The sequence below is a fragment of the Quercus lobata genome, chromosome 9 (genome assembly GCF_001633185.2).
Source record: "Quercus lobata isolate SW786 chromosome 9, ValleyOak3.0 Primary Assembly, whole genome shotgun sequence".
NCBI lineage: Eukaryota > Viridiplantae > Streptophyta > Magnoliopsida > Fagales > Fagaceae > Quercus > Quercus lobata.
Window position 1 is genome coordinate 23,271,321 of NC_044912.1, and position 20,142 is coordinate 23,291,462.

Sequence of the window (20,142 nt, forward strand, 5' to 3'; positions counted from 1 at the left end):
TTTATACATGTCCTTTGATTTCATTTTCTTTCCATTGACATCAAATTCTACAATTTTGGCAAAAAATCTTACAGCAAAGGCATCCTATAATAATATCTAAATTTGTTACAATACAAAAAAAGAAAAGTAACATATCTTGTATTAAGTTATGCATCTATATTCATGTCACAACTAATATGTATGTACACTAGAACTGATTTATGCTACGCATATACAAAGAGAATCATTTATCGATAATGGAGAATGCATCACACAAATTCACATAAAATGTATATCATTGGAAAAAAAAAATTTATCCATGATTAACGAACACATAAACTATAATAGCAAGACCCCATTGCGATTCTTTTAATGTATTCTTCACTATAGCTTTGAGATTTTTTTGGTTGGTTTATGGGAACCATTTTTGGTACCTGAGATCTTCGATGGTACATCACTAACAAAACTAATTCATAAAACCTGAAGAATATGGGAGAGGAAAAAAAAAAAAAACCTTCACTTTAGAGGGACTTTCCAAATTTGCAGGAGTGAGGTAGTGCAATTGCAAATATATATAGAAGAAAAATCAATAGTTTTTTTTTTTTTTTTTTTTGAAATTCTAATAGAATGGCAATTGAACAGTTTTCATAACTACTTGATTAGGGAGAGAGAGTCATAAAGTTGAAGAAAGTTTGAATTATTATCAAATTGGACTTGATGGAATAATAAATGGAAAGTTGAAAAATTAGGAAACGTTAATTAAGAGATTTAAGTTTTTTTTTTTTTTTTTTTTTTAAATTTATGTGATTGAGAAATTGTTAATTTGTAAAAGGAAGGAAAAGAAAAGGAAAAAAAGAAAGTGGGACTGATGATGTGGCCGTTGATATGGCTCAATAAGAGCATAATAACAATAAATACTACGCTTCAATTTTTAGATATATATAAATTTCATACATGATTTTGCCCTAAAAGAGGTTGTCTTTAAAAAAAAAAAATAGTAAAGAGGATGTCAGCTCCAAACAAATGGACTGTACATTATTGGGCTTCATTATTTTACTGAAAGGATGGGAACTGTGTGTAATTGGAGTCTATAAGAGCAGCACAAGTTGGGGGGAGGACCACTTCCTAAGGAACACCATCAGAGACATCGCAGGTAGACCATGCCTCAAAATTGAACTTAAAATAAAGCAATTGATTTGTTGCTCAAGCTACAACCACTATGATGACAATGATCATAATGATTCCAAAGATCACCAAGAGCAAACACAGCTGCATATAAAATAAAATAAAAAAGACGGAAAACGGTTAATGATATTGTCAGAATGAATTTTTAAATAATTCTGGAGCATATATTAAGTGACTCGACCAATATTCAATATTATGCAATAGTGATATTACGATTGCTAGGAATGGAAAAAGGAGATTTAAATAAGAACATGTAGCACAAATTATAACTTGGCTCCTAACACTGTTAATTTGTTAAATAAGAATCAGTTGAACCAGTTATTAAAATACAAGGCTTAGATGGGTTGCTTCCACCTGAGGTTCAAATTACACAAAACCAAATGCCAAATAGTGTTATCATATCTAAATATAACAAAGTCACGAGAGTAATTAAGTGGTGGGCTCATTGGTCTGGGAAATGATGTCAAGCCTGAGGTCCCAGGTGCAATCCACCATATTATCAGTCTATGGGATTAAGAAGTGTCTTATGGGTAGAGAGTGGAATAAAAAAAAAGTCTAAATATAACATTAAATGGACATATTCTAGGTCACATCTCAAAGCCACCATGTTGGCCTAAAGACAACATGAATGGAAATGGTGTATCAATACAAGTTATTTACAGAGGCAACAACCAAAAAAGGTTCAAAAAAGAAGAAAACGAAAAGGAAAAAAAGGGCCAAAGCAACATAACTGTAGATACTAGAGAATTCCTCTAACCATCATCTAGTTGAGCCGTCAAAACAACAAGAATCATGTCTACCAAACTAACATTTAGAGCTTCATTGCCATCCCAGATATTGAGTACATGTAGTATTGTCGATTGAATTTAAGCAACTGCTTGGTTAAAGATCAATTTTTAATTATAACAATTCCAATCACAGCAGAGCAAAAACCTAGGTGCTAATGATCTAGGCATCTACTTATTTTCTCTATCTAAGATTTTTTTTTTTTTTTCCTCTCTCTATATAAGAATTAAAAGACAAGGAAAAATTGAAACAAAAGGGAACCACATTAATCAAAGTTTACCAGAGATGAACTAGATTTTTGGCTTTTGGATGCTTTATGAAGTTGTGAACTAGCTTGTGTAGTTGCAGTATGAGAGCTTTCAATGTTAGAGCTAATGTCATCTGAGAAGATAAAGGAACACATAATTGACATTGTCCTTATAGAATATGCAAAATTTTTAACAAAAAATGCAAGAAAACTAAAAAAAAAAATGGTAACGATTATTAACAACACAGGGCTTACCAATCATAACTCCTTGCTCATGAACCAGCACAGCTAGATCCTTAAAAATCTCATTTACCTCACTTATCTGGTGCTGAATTTCTTTGATCCCCTGCTCTCTTTCTTCAATAATGGCTTCATTAAATACAATCTCATTATCAAACAGTACGACGTCTTGTCTGCACATAATGTAATAGAAACTTAGGTTGCAATATAAGCACAGATTCTAATTGCAAAATGGAAAGAGAAATTTCAAACACTTGGGCAGCAAACTTATATTTTGATTAAAACAAAGGTAGCAAACTTATATTACATATACAGTATGGAAGAAACATACTACACATAAAAACTTTTAATATTGTCATGTATTTGTTCAAAAATGTCATTGGAAATAGGTGCTGTCTGTTTTTTTCCTTTTTGGGTCGGTGGGTTGGAGGGGATGGTTTGAAAAACTCTTAAATGTATAACATTTCAAATAAAAGATGAGAATATATAAGACATCACATAGCATAATTATGAAATCTAAGTCCTCCAACCCCCCACCCCCCTCTTCTCCTTCTGTTGTTAGGTCCTCAACATATAAGAGTACTTTCACACAACATTAAAGGCATTCTATTATGAGGAGCATATCCAACACTGTTGCTCAAACGAGATATTAATATTGCACCTTTAATTTCAAGAATTTGTACACTCTTAAAACTTAGGTTTACCCATTGCATGGTGCTTCATAGCACCTAATTATAGAAAGAAGTTACAAGCATTACATTCATGCATAAATTCCAGAATAAAGCCAGTACAATTTCCAACGCAAGGTTTGCATTATTATTAGTATCAGATTTTGGCCCAGTAAAGGTATTAATCAAATGATGTTAATTATCAACTTCAGGTTGGTTGAAACTGAAACCATTAAGTTTCCAGAGACCTACTTTCTTCAAGTTCAGTCTTACTTTTTAATCTTATACCATTCAACTTAAATCAATTTACAAATCCTAAAGCTTTTCCTCCACCATTCAAAATCCTGAAATTGTAACTTTTCCCAACCCTAGCCAAATTGAGTAATCATAGACAGACTTATAAGTCTGTCCTATCTCCTATGTCATGCGTTCAATAGTGAAATGCCAAAATTGATTACAAGGGCTTCTTCTATTTCACAGGATGATGTGTTTAGGTTTCTTGTTAGCTAACCAGGCCTTGACTCAAAGGCCCTTTTGGGCCTGATTTGAAAAGCTCAGGCAGTTTGAATGGTTAAGCTCAGGAATGAATGTATCCACAAAGTGGAAGCCCCAGGGCCTCATTCCTGATCAGAATGTTCACCATTGTGAACATGGTGCTCAGTATTTTTGAATAAAAGTTATAGTACCTATCAAAAAAAAAAAGAATGATACAGGCAGCATTGAAAACTTGACTGGCTGGATTCGTCCCTTTTAAATCAGGCTATCCCTATAATTAGTTAGAGTAATCTGGTTTGAGGGAATGTCTGGTATACTCAAAACCAGCAATATAAAGCTGACAGGAAAAGGTCATGGTTTCGAAAGAATGAAAACAAATCCTTAAGGATCTCCAAGCTACAAACCATCCATTGGTTCTCCTTTAACAATAATCCTAAAGAAAATGTCTGCACTTAACACAAAGAAACTGTTTTATATGTCCTATTTTCTTTATGTAAGTATGGCTTGCCCCCCACCAGGAGAAGGGGAAGAGGATACTGGGAAGAACACATTTTTTCCTCACTAGAAGTTCAAATTTCAATTAACACCAGACTAAAAAACACAAAGAAAGGTTAATAACTGACAGAAATTTATTTTACTCACAAGACATTACAATAAAATGAAATAAATTATCCTAAGGCAGAAAAATTACCAAGTTATGAATATAGAACAATATTAGAAACATACTGTAGGAAGCAATGCTAACCTTTTGGATTCCAGAAGAACTTGCTGTTCAGAAGTCCTGGATGAACTTATTTCCAGCTCATGGGCATCATAACTGCATAATGATCGACAAAGTTAAGGCATGCCAGTTATTTATTTGACCGAAGTTAAATGCTAATGTATGTATGTCTTTATGCGTGCATGCACAGATTTATGAGTGTGCATGTGAGACCAAATACTTAGTCAAGCATCACTGACACCGGAACGTTTTAGTCCATCCATCTCTATTTGGACTGGGAATGAATTGACATCCTTATGGATACGGTGGAGTTTTAACATTGCACAGTGCAACCCAATATATATCAAATATTAGGTGAATTGTTCTGTACTAGTGATACTGGCAGAGAGGCTATGTATAACATCACCAACATTACAAATGAAACGTGCAAGTCCAAATTATAGAAAATCCATGTGAGATCAATTAAAAACATCATACTATTGTCAGAATTGGTAAATGATCGGTTGACCAATTACCATGACAAATTTTCAGCCCCCAAAATATATATTGACTTTCTAGGTGCAGGATGGGAACAACCTTTTTAAGGTTAAAAAACATTTAGTGAAAGCTACTTCCTAATTTACACTCTTTTTCATTTCTAAATGGATTATTATCCTTTTTATTTAAAAAAAAATAAAGATATTATAGGAATTCCATAAACTAGCAAATATTATTTTTTAAAAAGAGGATGCAAATTTTGAGACATTCCAAAAAGCAATAGAGGATTTACGAAATGAGACGGAGTAACATACATACACATTAAGGAGACATTCAGTTGTGTAGAATTTCCCCTAAAGAGGGTAAACTTTTAGTCTATGAAGGTGAACTTTTCCAGACTAAACTAGTGACAAAATATCAACAACCCAGAGAGGAGGGAACAGACACATATATTAAACTTCCCTTTTCAACTCTCACCATCTTAAAAAACCTCATCCAATTTTCAATGGAATTTAGAATCCTAATTCTCCTTCAAGCCTTCTATAAGAATAAATTGAAGAATAAAACTGCCGGTCTCTTTGATGACATTAACAATTTCTATTTACTCTTATGGCCTTAAAAAAAAGAGAACATTAACATTTTTGTGCTGTGCCAAACCAATCCATTTTTCATGGTCCTAGTTTCCAATCTCTAAGATGTCTTTGATTTCTTTTTGAAACATATTCAACAAGTTTCACTTCCTATCAGGAATAAGCAGTTACATCAAATGCACCAATATCCACATCCTGGAACTTTATTAGACCAGACAGACCAAGGAAGTGACATAAGAAATTTTGAACTAATCAAGTTGTCAAGAAACATCTACCTGGATGGAAGAATTTCTTTGGGAACAAATGGAGCATATGTTGTTTCCCTCTCAGCTGCAAGCCTTTGTGCCTTCTGAAATTCCTTAAGAACTGACTGGAAATCTTTTGCAAGCTTAGCATCAGCAATCTTCTTGGCAGGCTGGAGTTTAATGAGTAAATGTAAGGCATAAGAATATAAAACTGAACCCCGTCCATCCCACCCCGAAACAAAAGAAACAAAAACTAGATAAATAATTAATTACCCTGTCCTAACTAACCAGAAATGTATATTGGAGGGAAGGTAAAATAAATTCTAGAAACAATTCAAGATCAATTTTTTAAATTCAGTAAGAAAGGAAGGAAGGGGGAGCATGGGTAAGTGAGCCAAGAGAACAATAACAAGAGAGAGCAATTTCTCCAATGATGAAATATTAACTTAGAAATTATGTTGGGTATGAACTTACACTAACTTCCAAATGCTGATCAGCCTCGCTAGCCTGCTTAAGTTTAGCTGAAGTATCTTTTACCAACTGCCCAATGTGTAACCTTGACTTGTGCCTGCCAGTACAGTCAATCCAATTTCAATAACAGTGACAAACAAGAACAAGATTGATTGATGCGTGCAACAATCTTTTCCTTATATCATTACCTTAAGATTAACCAAATTAAATATTTAGAATGTGAAAAAATAAAATTGTTGTTATTTGTACAAGATTTCAAAAATATTTATTGTTCTAGTGAAAAATTGCAAAAACATTAAAGGTGAGTAGTTGAAAATGCAAATTCATATGCCTTATTAGCATCATATCTTCCATCCATAAAATAACCAAAAAGAAAAAAGAAAAAGCCAACCCCTTAAACTAATAATAGGAAAAGATTGAAATTGGAATTAGAGGAGTAATTAAACAAAAAAGGATCAAAACGGAAATTAAGGTATTTTTTAAAGATACAAAGACAACCCTACAAAACACTTTTTTTTTTTTTTTTTGATAATGAAAATTTTATTAAACTGTCAAAAAAGAGTCACCCAAGTATGCAAGAAGAATACGTTAGGGACAAGTACAATCAAACACACAAATTACAAGCAACAACCCTACAAAACTTGTTACACAACTCCTTTTTTTTATAAGTGCTTGTTACACAACTCCTTACCATGTAGTTTAAACTTGTTTTACACAACCATCAATATTTAAATAGTAGCAATTCCTCTCAAAAAGGGGAAGAATAGATAATTTTTTTGATAAATAGGGGAAAAATAAATAATCCAATGCGGATTTTAAAAATACAAATGTTATTCATTTAGTGTAAATTATGTAGTTTTTGTTTTAGTGTAAATTATGTAGTTTTTTGTTTATTTAACATCTATTCTCACATTGCATTCCTTTATGAACTCCCAAAAATAGTGTTAAACATGGTAAACATTTCTTAAACAAAAGCCTACAAGAAAAAGTAAAACACCCACAGCTTGTTATAGGGTGTCCTTCAAAGTCACAAGTCTATAAAAGGGTGCAAGCATTTACAGCACAATGTACAAGTACTTCTTACAAGCTTCTTTAATTTGCATTTTTTTTCTTTTCTTTTTAGATACGATAGAATTTAAACCAATGCCATCTGCTTTATAATGATTTTTTTTTTATTTTTTTATTTTTTTATTTTTTTTATTTTTTATCATCAAGCCAAAACACAAAATGGTTTTTGGTGTAGACAGGATTCAAACCCCAAATTTCTTATTCAAGAATAAAATATTCTAAACATAAAATACAATACATAATCTTAGATTTACCGATAAAATTCAATTATGTGTCCTTGGAAGCCGCAACCATACAGACAGTAAGTGCATCAACTAATAAGCTACATGTTGTGTTGCATTGGCTAATAAGCAACTTAATGCCCATTAACCATTACTGTGAGTAGAGTTTTTGCAATATAGTTTTATCTAAAAAGCTCTTAAATTCTTTAAAACTCTGAATTCATAAAATATGAACAGTAAATTATAAAGCTCTTTTTTTTCCCCCAATAAAAGCCCCAAATCCTCCAAAATTTTGGGAGTTCATGAAAAGAGGCAAGAAAAGGTACAAGCAATTACAGCACAATTTACAATCACTTATAGCACAAAATGTATGGACTTGAATGGATCCTCAATAAAATGCAAGTGGTAGCATGTGGGACCTACTAGTCACGCAAGAATTTGATTAGTTGACCGATTCTTCTACCCAATACACATACATAACATTATAACCAAACTAACAAATCCCAGAATTAAAAAAAAAAAAAAAAAAAAATCAACTTTCAATTGTTAAATTCCACAAAAAAAAAAAGAAACCCAGAAATTTTTAATTAAAAAAAAAAAAAAAAAAAACCCAAGAAGAAGAAAAAAAGACTGACAGTTTGTCACGGAGTTCGAGGGTGTCTTTGGGAGTGCCAAGAGAATTGACTAGGCGAGAGAAGGAAGACACGGCTGTGTTGATTTGGAAAATTCCAGAAGCCAAAGCCTGAGATGGGTCTCGAAGCAGTTGTTGTTGTTGACGTTGTCTTTGTTGTCTTAGTGGTCTGCCAGCTTCAAGATCTTGAAAGCTCATTTTTTCCGAAACACAGGAATTGAACAAGTTTATACCACTACTTATTATCCAAAACCTAAAAGCAAAAAAAAAAAAAATAAAAAATAAATCTAAGTTTGAAAAACAAGTTGCAAATGTTGTTGCGTTGGAAGGAGAAGTTTGGTGGGGATATATATTATTGGTGGAGTTGCGTTTAAGGAAGAAGAGGCAAAGCAAAAAAACACAATTGTGACTTTGAAGATTTCAAAGTTTGTGTCTTTTGAGTTATTGGGTCTTAGAATTGAATTGAATTGAAGTTGAAGCTCTTCTCTTTGTAGTTTGTAGTTTGCAAGAAAGTCAAACTAGGAAGGAAATTTCCTGTGGGGCCCGGACGACTGTGTAACAACTAACAAGGCGCAAGCGAACACATTTACCTCTTTCCTATCCTTCTTGTCCTTTCAATTTCATCGTTTCCCTCTTTTAGTCCGACATTAGTTAAGAGTTGTGTTAGGATAGAATAACTACAATTTTTATTGCATATAATTCAAATACTTTTTTTTAAAAATATTTATATTATTGTGTTATTTAATTGGCACCAATTATATTAATTTTGCATTAATTTATAAGTTTTTATTAGAAATATTTTATTTCAATTTAATTACATATTTAGTGTGCATTTGACTTCAGCTTAAAAAGTCAGCTTATTTTACTATTCAATTATTTTTACTACTATTCATGGGTCCCATTGCACTTTTTGGTGCTATTTATGGGTCTCACTGTATTATTTCAGCTAATTTTTACCTTTATCTATAGTATTTTCAACAAAAATTTTTCAGTTTCAACAAAATAAGCGGATCTCAAATAGGAGAAATTATAAGGTCCTCATGGTGGATAAGTGATCTGGTCCACCATTCCACTAAAAGACTCCCACCTATTTAAAATTGCTGAGTTAGAAACTTTTTTTAAACAAAAATTAATTACTGACTCAGCAATTTTAAACAAGTGAAAATATTTTAATGGAATGGTGGACAAATGATGTGGTCCACCATAGGATTGTATAATTTGTCCTCAAATACACCCTTGGTACTAAACTTTTGTCCCATATTTAAAATTAGTCCTTTGTCTTTTAAATTTTTTTATCTTGTTCTATATACTTTCAAGTTTGTATCAAAAGTTCCTTACTATTGGCTGTTACTTTGATTTTCTCCATGTTATATATATATATAGATTTTGTTGAACAATCTCAACTTCAAATCTAAGCCAGAATTAATGGCATGCACTTTTTTTGTCACAAACTTAAATTATAAGGACTAAAATGAAACATTTAAAAAAATATGGACTATTTTGAAACATGGGACAAAGGTTGAGAAGTAAATATATAATTTACCCTACAATAAAATACGTATTTTGTCTTAATGTACCTAATTAAGCATATCTAGTTTTTGCTAACCAAATATTTCAATTCAATGATAAGATAAGATAGACTTAATCAATAAGCTAAAGACAAACTAAAGAATATTATTGCTATCCAAAGTTGGGAAAGATGTGCTAATTAACGTTGTAGCCCAATCTATCCACACATATATACAATGGGTGTTTTCTAGCTGCCGACAAAGCTTTGTGATGATCTCAATGCAATGTGTGCAAGATTTTGGTGGGGTCAAGTTGGCGGGGAGAGGAAAATCCATTAGAAGAGGTGGGGTATGCTAACTCAATCCAAGAAGGTTGGAGGCATGGATTTCCATGACTTGAAGTCCTTCAACGTTGTCATGCTAACTAAACAAGGGTGGAGATTATTACAAAACAAAGGGTCCTTAGTGCACCAGTGCCTAAAAGCTCGATATTTCCCACATTGTAATTTCCCGAAAGCCGTTGATTCTTCGAATAGCTCATTTGTATAGAAGAGCATCACCGCTGCTCAGCCTGTTTTAAAAAGTGGAAGCTGCTTGAGGGTGGGAGATGGGGCGTCAATACGTGTCATGACAGATAATTGGATTCCCGACCCTCCTACAAAAAAGATCCTATTCCACCCTGTTAAGGAAGAATGGGAATGGAGAGTTTTTGATCTCATGGACCCCGAATCAAGGTGTTGGAATAAAGAGGTTATCATGGCAAAGTTCCATAAGGATGATGTAGAGGCAATGTTGCCTATACCATTAAGTAGGAGTCAAATCATGGACTCTGTGATGTAGCTACATACGACCAGTGGTATGTACTCAATGAAGTCAGGCTATCATGTGGCAACACAAGTTCTAAGAGATGTAGACTGGGCAGAAAGTTCCAGAGGGCCAAGTGGAAATAAGGTTTGGGCAAAGCTATGGAAGTTTAAGCTATTAAAGTCTTTGGCTGGAGGGTGTGCCAAAACATTCTTCAACTCGGGATAATTTAGTCCAGCGAAAGATTATGGTAGACAACACCCGTGAACTATGCAGGATTGCTCCAGAAACTAGAATTCATGCTCTAAGTTCAAACTTAATTTTGATGCAGTCATTTTCTCGGACTTGAGGTGCTTAGGTATGGGAGCTATCATTCAAAATGAGAAGGGAGAAGTTATGCAAAGCTATTGAAGTTTAAGGTACCAAATAAAATTAAAGTCTTTGGCTGGAGGGTGTGCCAAAACATTCTTCCAACTTGGGATAATTTAGTCTAGCGAAAGATTATGGTAGACAACACTTGTGAACTATGCAGGATTGCTCAAGAAACTGGAATTCATGCTTTATGGGAGTGTGGAGTGGCGCAGGATGTTTGGGCAAATAGTTTTATGAGTCTGCAAAAATTTGTTGGTGGCCAATGTGATTCGGTCCAACTATTTGAAGAGCACTAGATTGCCTATCAATGGAAGATTTTGAGCTGTTTCTAGTCCATGCTTGGCTCATCTGGAACCAACGGAACATGATCATCCATGGAGCAAAGTTTCAGGAACCAACTCAGCTGAATAAACAAGCCTCTGATTATCTAGTAGAATTTCATCAAGCTTAAGAGCAGCCAGCTATTGTTAGCAGAACCGATACTGAGAGCAGATGGTGCCCACCACCAAATTCTAAGTTCAAACTTAATTTTGATGCGGCCATTTTTTTGGACTTGAGGTGCTTAGGTAGGGGAGCTATCATTCGAAATGAGAAGGGAGAAGTTATGGGAGCAATGTTTGCTGAGGGTCCTCAGTGTGGAAGTTGAAGTCTTAACATGTCGTAGAGCTCTGGAGTTTGCCATTGACATTGGCTTTTCTAAATTGATGATTGAAGGTGATAGTGCACAGGCGTTGAACTCCATTCGATCCAATGACACAAACCAATCTTGGCTAGGCCATGTCATTGCAGGCATTTAATTCCTTGTAGTTGGTTTAAACTGGGTAGAGGTGACATGGGTGAAATGGGATGCAAATTTTGTTGCCCATACTTTAGCGCGTTATAGCTATATTGCTATTTTTAGCACCAATACTTAAAAAGCATGTTGTAGTGATGGTACCATAGCTAAAACTTTTTAGCTTCTTACTACAGTGCACATCTATTTATGGCTGTGCACTGTAACTCAAAGCTAAACTCAAATGTTATTTTTTATTCCCACTCTCATTAAAATAATATTTATTTCTTTCTTTTTTCTATTTCTTTTATTCCTCTGCCGTTTCACACTTATTCTCTCTTTCTCAAAAACAGAACTCTCACCTCTCTTTTATCCTCCTCAAACTCTCACCTCTGATTCATCCATCATCCTTTCCCATCATCCTCCTCATCCATCATCCTCATCGATTCATCCTCCTCCTCATTGCCACCACTAAAGCTCATGCACCATTGACGAAGCTCACGCACCATCGCCAACCTAATTTATCATCCTCCTCACCCATCTTCGAAGCCCAGCTCTATTCATCCATCATCCTTACCGCCAACCTGATTCATCATTGCTGACTTGATTCATCATCCTCCTCACCCATTTTCGAAGCCCAGCCTCGTTCATCCATCATCCTCACTTAAGCTTTCTGTTCAATTAGCCATCGCCAACCCATACATGCCATGCCCTATTGCCATCTTTGTGTGTGTTTGTTTATGTTGTTGTTGATTTTGCTTTAGGGTTATTGAAAAGATCCTAAATTTTTTGAAGTTTCGTTTGTGATTGGTGATTTTTGATGGTTTGGGTTGAGGAAAAAGATTAGGGATTTGGGTTGGGGTCATGCAACCCTTTTGTTTGGTTACTGAGAAAACAGAGGATATATTAATAATTTGATTGTTAATTGAAATTGGGTTTTGCTAGGTCAAATGGTATTTTTCCTTCATTTTCTAATCAGCCTGAGATTGAATTGAGGAAAATATTGTAAAGATATGGATTGTTGTGCTTATTATTTTTTCATCTTGTAAATGTTTGTTTGAGAATTTTTTGTGTGTAGAGAGATTTATATTTTGTTATTTCTATATATGCATGTGATGTTGGCAGAGGCAAAGGTGGTGGTAGTGACAAGGCGGTTGTAAATGGGTGGTTGTGATTGTTGTTTATTGTAGGAGATGTATATTATTTTATTGTAGTAGATATATTATTTTATTGTGTTTTTAAATTATTTTATTGTGTTGAAAGCTAAAATAAAACCACTAATGCTGGATGTTTTGTAAAGTGAGAAGGTAAAATAAATAAAGTAGCTTTTTGTGATGCCAAATAGCTAAAATTATAGCACCACTAATGTGGATGCTCTTATGCAAAAACTATAACTGATGATGTAATCTGGCTGGAGGACTCTCCACCACCAGCCTTGGAGGCTTAGTACCATGATTCCCTTTAGTTTCAATGAATGAAGTATCGGTGCGTTCTCAAAAAAAGAAGAAGAAGAATATTACTGCTTAACCAAGGACAATTTAGTCCATAAAAATAGGATAACTTAAAGTAAAAAAAAAAAAAAAGTATTTTATTGTATTTCCTATATGGCTATATGTAACAAAAACTCAAGAAGGGGACTCTGATACCCTAAGTTATATGAATTTTATTAGATTGAATTGTATGATTGTGTTTAACGTGGATGTGTGTTGAGTTCCACATCAAGGGTATACTAGTAGGACAAATAACACCTACATTGGAAAATTATTAGGAATAGAAATTATTTTGATTTAGATAAGAATTTAAACTCTTCTTTGGAAACTATGAAACATTCACATATTTTGCAGATTAAATGACTTCCATAAAGACCATGAGTCCATAACCAAGTTAATACAAAAATTAGAAGTAAGCACATAAATTAAAAATCGTCAAATTTTCGAAAGTTCGTGCCTTAAACTATGAGCATGACCAAACAAATTTTGTTGGAAACCATTCTCTTGCATTTCAAAAAGGAAAATTGTGACGATGTCCAAAAGATAGTGAACCCCACATCTTCCTGCCAACAATTTAAAAAAAAAAAAAAATTGAAGATGCATTAGGAAATAACAAAATGGATTCCAATATTTTTAATTGATCTCCAAAGGAATAGCAATTACGTAATCATTGAATTAAGAATTTGAATTATTTTGAGTAATCAACATATTCCAAAGTAGCAATAGCATAATCAAGTAGGCATTATACATAGTGTAAATCTGCTACAATGACTACATAGTTTCCTTTCCTCAAAAAAAGAAAAAAAGAAAAAAAAAAAGACTACGGCCCTGTTTGGTGAGCAAGTTCTAACACACTTTTGAGCATTTTAAACAACTTTACACACATTTTAACACACTTTTTCACTCACACATATATCAAAAACATCCAAATAACATTACTCAAACTCGTCTAGTTTCCATACTGAATTGTTTTTACCAAGAATTTAGGAAGATATCTATTTTGCACAATGAATGGTTTGAGTCTTGATTGCCTTTGCCAATCTCGATTCCAAACCCCGTCAAATGTGTCCTTAACATCAAATCCACCAAAGCCATCAAATAGTTGCTAAAGTTTGGCTTAATTTAAAATTAAAAAAAAAAAAAAAACCATTGAAGAGCCCAAATTGAATGAAATGTCATAAATAAATTTACAGAAAAAAAAAAAAAAAAACATGAGATTGATGAGAATGAAACTTGGTCCTTGTGTTGTGGTGCCTTCATAAATAAAAGATAAATATAAACATGATTAACAAACATGGAGGTTAGTGATAATGAGGAGATTGTGAGTGTTCATCAAAAAAGAAAAAAGAAAATGAGATCATGAGTGAGAAAGAGAAAAGTAAAAGCCTGATAGTATCATATTACATCATATATTATATACTATACTAGTATATAATAAAATTTGGGTTTAGAAGTTGTGGTTGCGCCAAGTAGATTCACTAAATTGCAGCAATTTATTTTAACAAAACATGCAACATGAATTTTTAGATAAAATATCAATAAATATTTTAACAATAAATATATATATATATACATATATATATATATATATATAGAGAGTTTCAACCTATAGCGTCCGTTCCTGATGATAACTCTTTATTATCAGACCAAGACACCAATAAGTTTTTGATGTAGGCAGGGATTGAACCCCAGATCTCTTATACAATCATCAAAGATTTTACCAGTTGAGCTAATTAGAACCCATTGCATCTAAGTTTCAGTTGATAGAGACAACAATTTATTTGTCCTTATACATTTCTTTAGATAAAGTAATAATAAGTGTTTTAACAAAACATGCAACATGCACTAAGTTTTAGAAATTTAAATCTTACTCCAAACTAAAAATCTATTATCAAAATTTCAAATTTTATACATACCAATGGTCATTTCATAGAATCCCTCTTACAACCCACATTTTTGTTTTGTTTTTGTTTTTGTTTTTAGAAGTTGCAACTTATGCATATGTATTTGTATTGGAAGGATGTATATGTTGTATAATTAATAGGAGTTAATAAATTTATATGATACTCTCTCTCTCTCTCTCTCTTTCTTTCTCTAACACTTTTTTTCCTAATAAACAACTACTCTCATTAATAGGTATTTTATTGTATTTCCGATATGTAACACAAAACACAATTATGGGGTTGTGATACTCCAAATTATATGAATTATATATGACTGAATTGTATGAATGTATATTACATAAATGTGTGTTGAGCTCCACAACATGGGTATACTAGGTGGATTATAGCTTAACTGGTTGATATCTTTTGTTGTTTTCAAATGAGACATCTAAGATTCAAATACCTCCCTCTTCTAATTATATATAAAAAAAAGGTGGATTATTAGCATATAAGTGATTACAATGAGCTTCAATTCTATATTGACAATTCTTTTTAAGGTATAAGTGCAGATGTGGTCAATGCTTTCCTTATATTATTACAAATAGTATCAGAGCTAACTTAATAACTAGGGGTGGAGGGGGCATGTTGGGGGGGGGGGCGGATGGCCCTTTTGACATTTCAAAAATCCTCCCCCTCTTGTATTTTTAGGAAAAACAAAATTTTGGACATAAATTTCAATAATATCCTCCCTAGATTTTTACTATAAACATGTAATGCTTTTATGTAGTTGACTAATGCATTTTTTATTCCCTCTAATTATTCTTATGTCATACATTATTTATTAAGTTAAAGTATATGTAATGTACACTATACATAATTTAATTATTCTTTTATTTTTATTAAATTGACTTGTATATTTTTAGACATGTCAAGACTTTTTAAATATTAATTATTTTTGCAAAGATGTAGACACTTATTTTATGTAAGAAAAATATCATATGTTAAATCAAAATTACAAATATTCCATGTATAAGCAATAAATAAATATTATATATACTATCTCAAAAAAATATTATATATATATATATATATATATTGTGTGTGTGTGTTATTCTTGGGATTTAATTTTATATATAGATATATATATATATATATATATATTTATTTATTTATTTTGGCCCCTTCCAAGAAAAATTTTCTGAATTCATCATTATTGATAACGTTGTTGGGCTCGAAAACACTATAGCATAATGCATACCTTAATGAGGATGTTAGGAATTTAAGTGAAGGAAGGAATTGAGATACCTTAATGGCCCTCTTGACTTTTCAAAAATCCTCTCCCTCTTGTATTTTTAAGAAAAACAAAATTTTGGACATAAATTTCAATAATTTCCTCCCTAATTTTTACTATAAACATGTAATGCTTTTGAGAGGTGCTACGTCCACAACATTTTTATAACATTTTCACAACAAATCATAGATAGTTAGTTGTTATTGGTTTAAATTTGAATTTAACACGAAGATTACTTTTTTGCCCCAACAATAACAACCAGTAACAACCTGCCATTTAAGATTTGTTGTAAAAATGTTGTGGACATATCATTTCTCAATGCGTCTATGTAGTTGACTAATGCATTTTTTATGACCTCTAATTACTCTTATGTCATACATAACTTGTTAAATTAAAGTATATGTAATGTACACTATACAAAATTTAATTATACTTTTATTTTTATTAAATTGACTTGTATATTTTTAGACAGGTCAAGACTTTTTCTAAATTTTTTTTGCAAAGATGTAAATACTTATTTTATGTAAATATTTTTGTTTATGTAAGAAAAATATCATATGTTAAATAAAAATTACAAATATTCCATGTATAAGCAATAATAAATAAATATTATATATACTATCTCAAAAAAATTATATATATATATATATATATATATACACACACGTGTGTGTGTTATTCTTGAGATTTAATTATATATATATATATTTATTTATTTATCTTGGCTCCTTCCGGGAAAATTTTTCTGGCTTCATCACTATTAATAACGTCGTTTGGCTCGAAAATACTATAGCATAATGCATACCTTAACGAGGATGTTAGGAATTTAAGTGGAGGGAGGAATTGAGATACACTTGGTTATGTGGGTTAGATTGTATAGGCGTGTGTTGTGCATGTTGTTGGAGATCAAAGGGGTAAATGATGAAAGAAATAAGTAAAAGATTAATGAAGAGGATGACAAAATTTTAATGGCCTAAAGCACAACGACGAAGATTAGATGGTTAAAGTGTTACTTTACCGTATGAGTAGTAGAAAATTCTCCAATTAATCCAAATTCATATCTAAAGAAAAATTGTAAGGTTGAATTTAATCAACCATCTTGTTGGCTTTATTCCGTGCCAAATTTGTTTGTAATTTAGCAATTAGTAACCCTGTGTTTAGATGGGAATCATGTAAGGGTAGTGTGTGAAAGAGTATGAAGAAATGTTCAAGACTGTACAGTGAAGCAGGGACTCGCGGCTGGATCTCGCAGGTGACTCGCGGCTTGCAAGCAGCCAGAAGATGCACACGAGTGAAGCATGCAGAGAAGTTGAACCGTCATTTCAGCTGTAGCACTATAGGACAAAAAATCCAAACTGGCCATTCAGTTAGCTCGTGGCTTAGACTTGCGACTCAGTCAAGTCACGAGGCCAAGTCACCAATTCACTATGTTATGGAAAAACTGACTCTTCGCATTCCTTTCTCACTCCAGTATAAATACCCCTTATACCCACAAAATATTGAGAGCTTTCAAAGAGAATTTTGAGAGAAAAATCCTAGAGAAAAACAAGATTGACTCATCCACAATCTTTACGTAGTGACTCTTCAAATTCCTTAACTCTCACCCTCTCCATTGTTACATCCTTGAGAGGTACATTAGCCAAAACCTTTTCTCACCATACCCATATCTGTGAGAATGCTATTTGGCGCTTGAGAAGCAGTTAGGAAGGGACCCATTGATATTGGTTGATGCTATGGGTTATAGCGGAATCCGGTGAGTTAAAGAAGACAAAGGTTCGACGTAACCTTGTTGGAGCAAGAAGCTTGGAAGGCTTAGGTACACTGGGTAGATTAGGCTTGGAAGGTCTTTTGTTGTTCATGTATTCCAACTTCATTCTTTAGTAGATTATTGACCGCTTGGAAGGCGGTGGAAAGATTTTACGCCGAGGCTTCCGTTTCCTCTTCGATAACACATCGTTGTGTTGTCATTGTGTTTGCATCTCTCTTCCCTTAATTTTTGCCGTTTAATTTCTGTTGTGGATGTGATTTTATTTGGTTTAGATTGTTTTATCAATTCTGTGTTTAGCTTATATTCATATTCTACACATACATTGTTTGATAATAAGCTTGAATTGGTAATTTGTAATTTGGGAGTCTAAACGTTCAAGGGTGTTTTACACATATTTTGAACATTCAAAAATCAATGTGATTATTTTGTCAAAAACTCTGATATTCTCTATTAAAACTGCATGCTTTTAGTGATAGAAATGTCAATGAGAAATTTAGACTAGGAGGCAACGATGCTTAAGTTGAAAATTTTTTAAGTTACACTGTTCTCTAATAAGATAATATTCTCTTATCTCATATAAAATAAGTTTCATTAATTAAATAAGAAATAATATGTTCACAACATTTTCACGATGAAATTTACCATTTACACTTGAGATCATTTTTCTAATCTTTTGTAAGGACACGATTCGTATCGAACCACAACAGTGTTGGTTTCGCACGTAAAAAGGCCTAAACAATATCATTTGGAGAACGTGGGTTTGAAAGGCTAGGCCTTAGTCACCAGGCGGTGAGTCTTTTAGTGATGTTCATACATAGCTAAGTTATTTTCGCCCTAGGAGTCTTTCTCCAGGAGGCGGGCTGGGAGGCTCTGGTTTTTGGCCATTTTTCCCAGTTTCCTGTTTGGTGCACCTACCTTTTCATTATATAGTCCTTCTTGGTTGATCCTAGCCCTCCACTTGTTGGTCAGGCAGGTGCTTATTTCTGTATCCTTCCCATCAACCGTCCCCTCTTACTTTCTACTAGTTGCGAAGATCGAAGCTACACCGTCCAAACGTCTTTTCTCATTAACCGGATCTGGACGTTGGCAGGTGCATTTAATGCGGAGGGGACGCATTTTCCTTGATCCAATTTTACACCCTGCTCCCCTGTGGGCCCCATTCCACTCATATCCCCTTCAGGGGGCTGTTTGGGGGTAGCCTTCACCAAGACGTTGATCTTCCCATTGAAGTTCTGGAGTGCCGAGTACAGGGTAGTTTCTCAACCGTTCCCCTTGACACCCCGGCCATCGATCATTCGTCATCGGCAAAAGACCTCCTCGGCACGGGCCCTGGGCCCAGATAGAGTTTGGGCCGGATTGTAAACTTCCCGGACCCACATCTTTTTTTTTAAAAATATGGTAAAATACTATTTTAATTTCTGAACTTTACTAAATATTTTTTTTTCATCCTTAAACTTTAAAAAATTAATTTTTCTTTCTTAAAATATTAAAAATGTTTTATTTTTCTGTCCTTAAATTTTAGGGCAAATTACAATTTATCCACCTCTGGTTTAGCCAAAATTTAAGTTGCTTACTTGTAGTTTGAAATTTGACACTTTACCAATCTGAGGTTAGCTCAATTAGAGTTTCATAACCCACTTATGTTAAAAATATAGCTAAATGTGTAATTTTGCTTCACTTTTATGTTTCTCTCCTCTAAAAACACAAAAAATATAAAAAGACAAGATCACATAAATAAGATAAAAGAGAATCCAGAAAAACACTTGCATCATATGATTTCTAAATCACAAGTAAGCAACTTAAATTTCAATCAAATATTAGGTGGGTAAGTCAAATTTCAAATCACAAGTAGACAACTTAAATTTCGACTAAACCACAAGTGGGTAAGTTGTAATTTACTCTAAATTTTATCAATAATTCGTATTTTCTCCTTAAACCATTGAAAAAAGTATTTTTTTTTTTATTCAAATTTTTGTCTCTATACTATTAAAAAAACTCTTTACAAAATTTAACGATGAAAAAAGAATTTTTTAAAATTTCGGCACAAAAAAAAAAACTTTTAGTAAATTTTAGTAATCCAAATAGTATTTTACTCCCCTAAATTAGAAAATAAATATGTGTGTGTCTGGTCACACGTGAGGGGAAGGTAGCGATATCATATGTCGGTATGTCGGTTGTTTGACTCATGGACGCGTACCTCCATTTTTAGCTACAACCGATTCTCAAAGCT

General features: G+C 33.0%; 1 protein-coding gene across 1 annotated transcript; it reads right to left on the reverse strand.

The window, feature by feature from the left end:
- Positions 1-884: 884 nt before the first annotated feature.
- LOC115960737 (syntaxin-22-like) lies at positions 885-8,605 on the reverse strand. Its single transcript, XM_031079717.1, has 7 exons — positions 8,029-8,605; positions 6,108-6,201; positions 5,664-5,803; positions 4,346-4,417; positions 2,453-2,610; positions 2,231-2,331; positions 885-1,248 (listed from the first exon to the last, which is right to left on the reverse strand). Exons 1-7 carry the CDS (start codon positions 8,220-8,222, stop codon positions 1,183-1,185), a joined length of 825 nt encoding a protein of 274 aa, XP_030935577.1. The 5' UTR covers positions 8,223-8,605; the 3' UTR covers positions 885-1,182.
- Between the last annotated feature and the right edge of the window lie 11,537 nt (positions 8,606-20,142).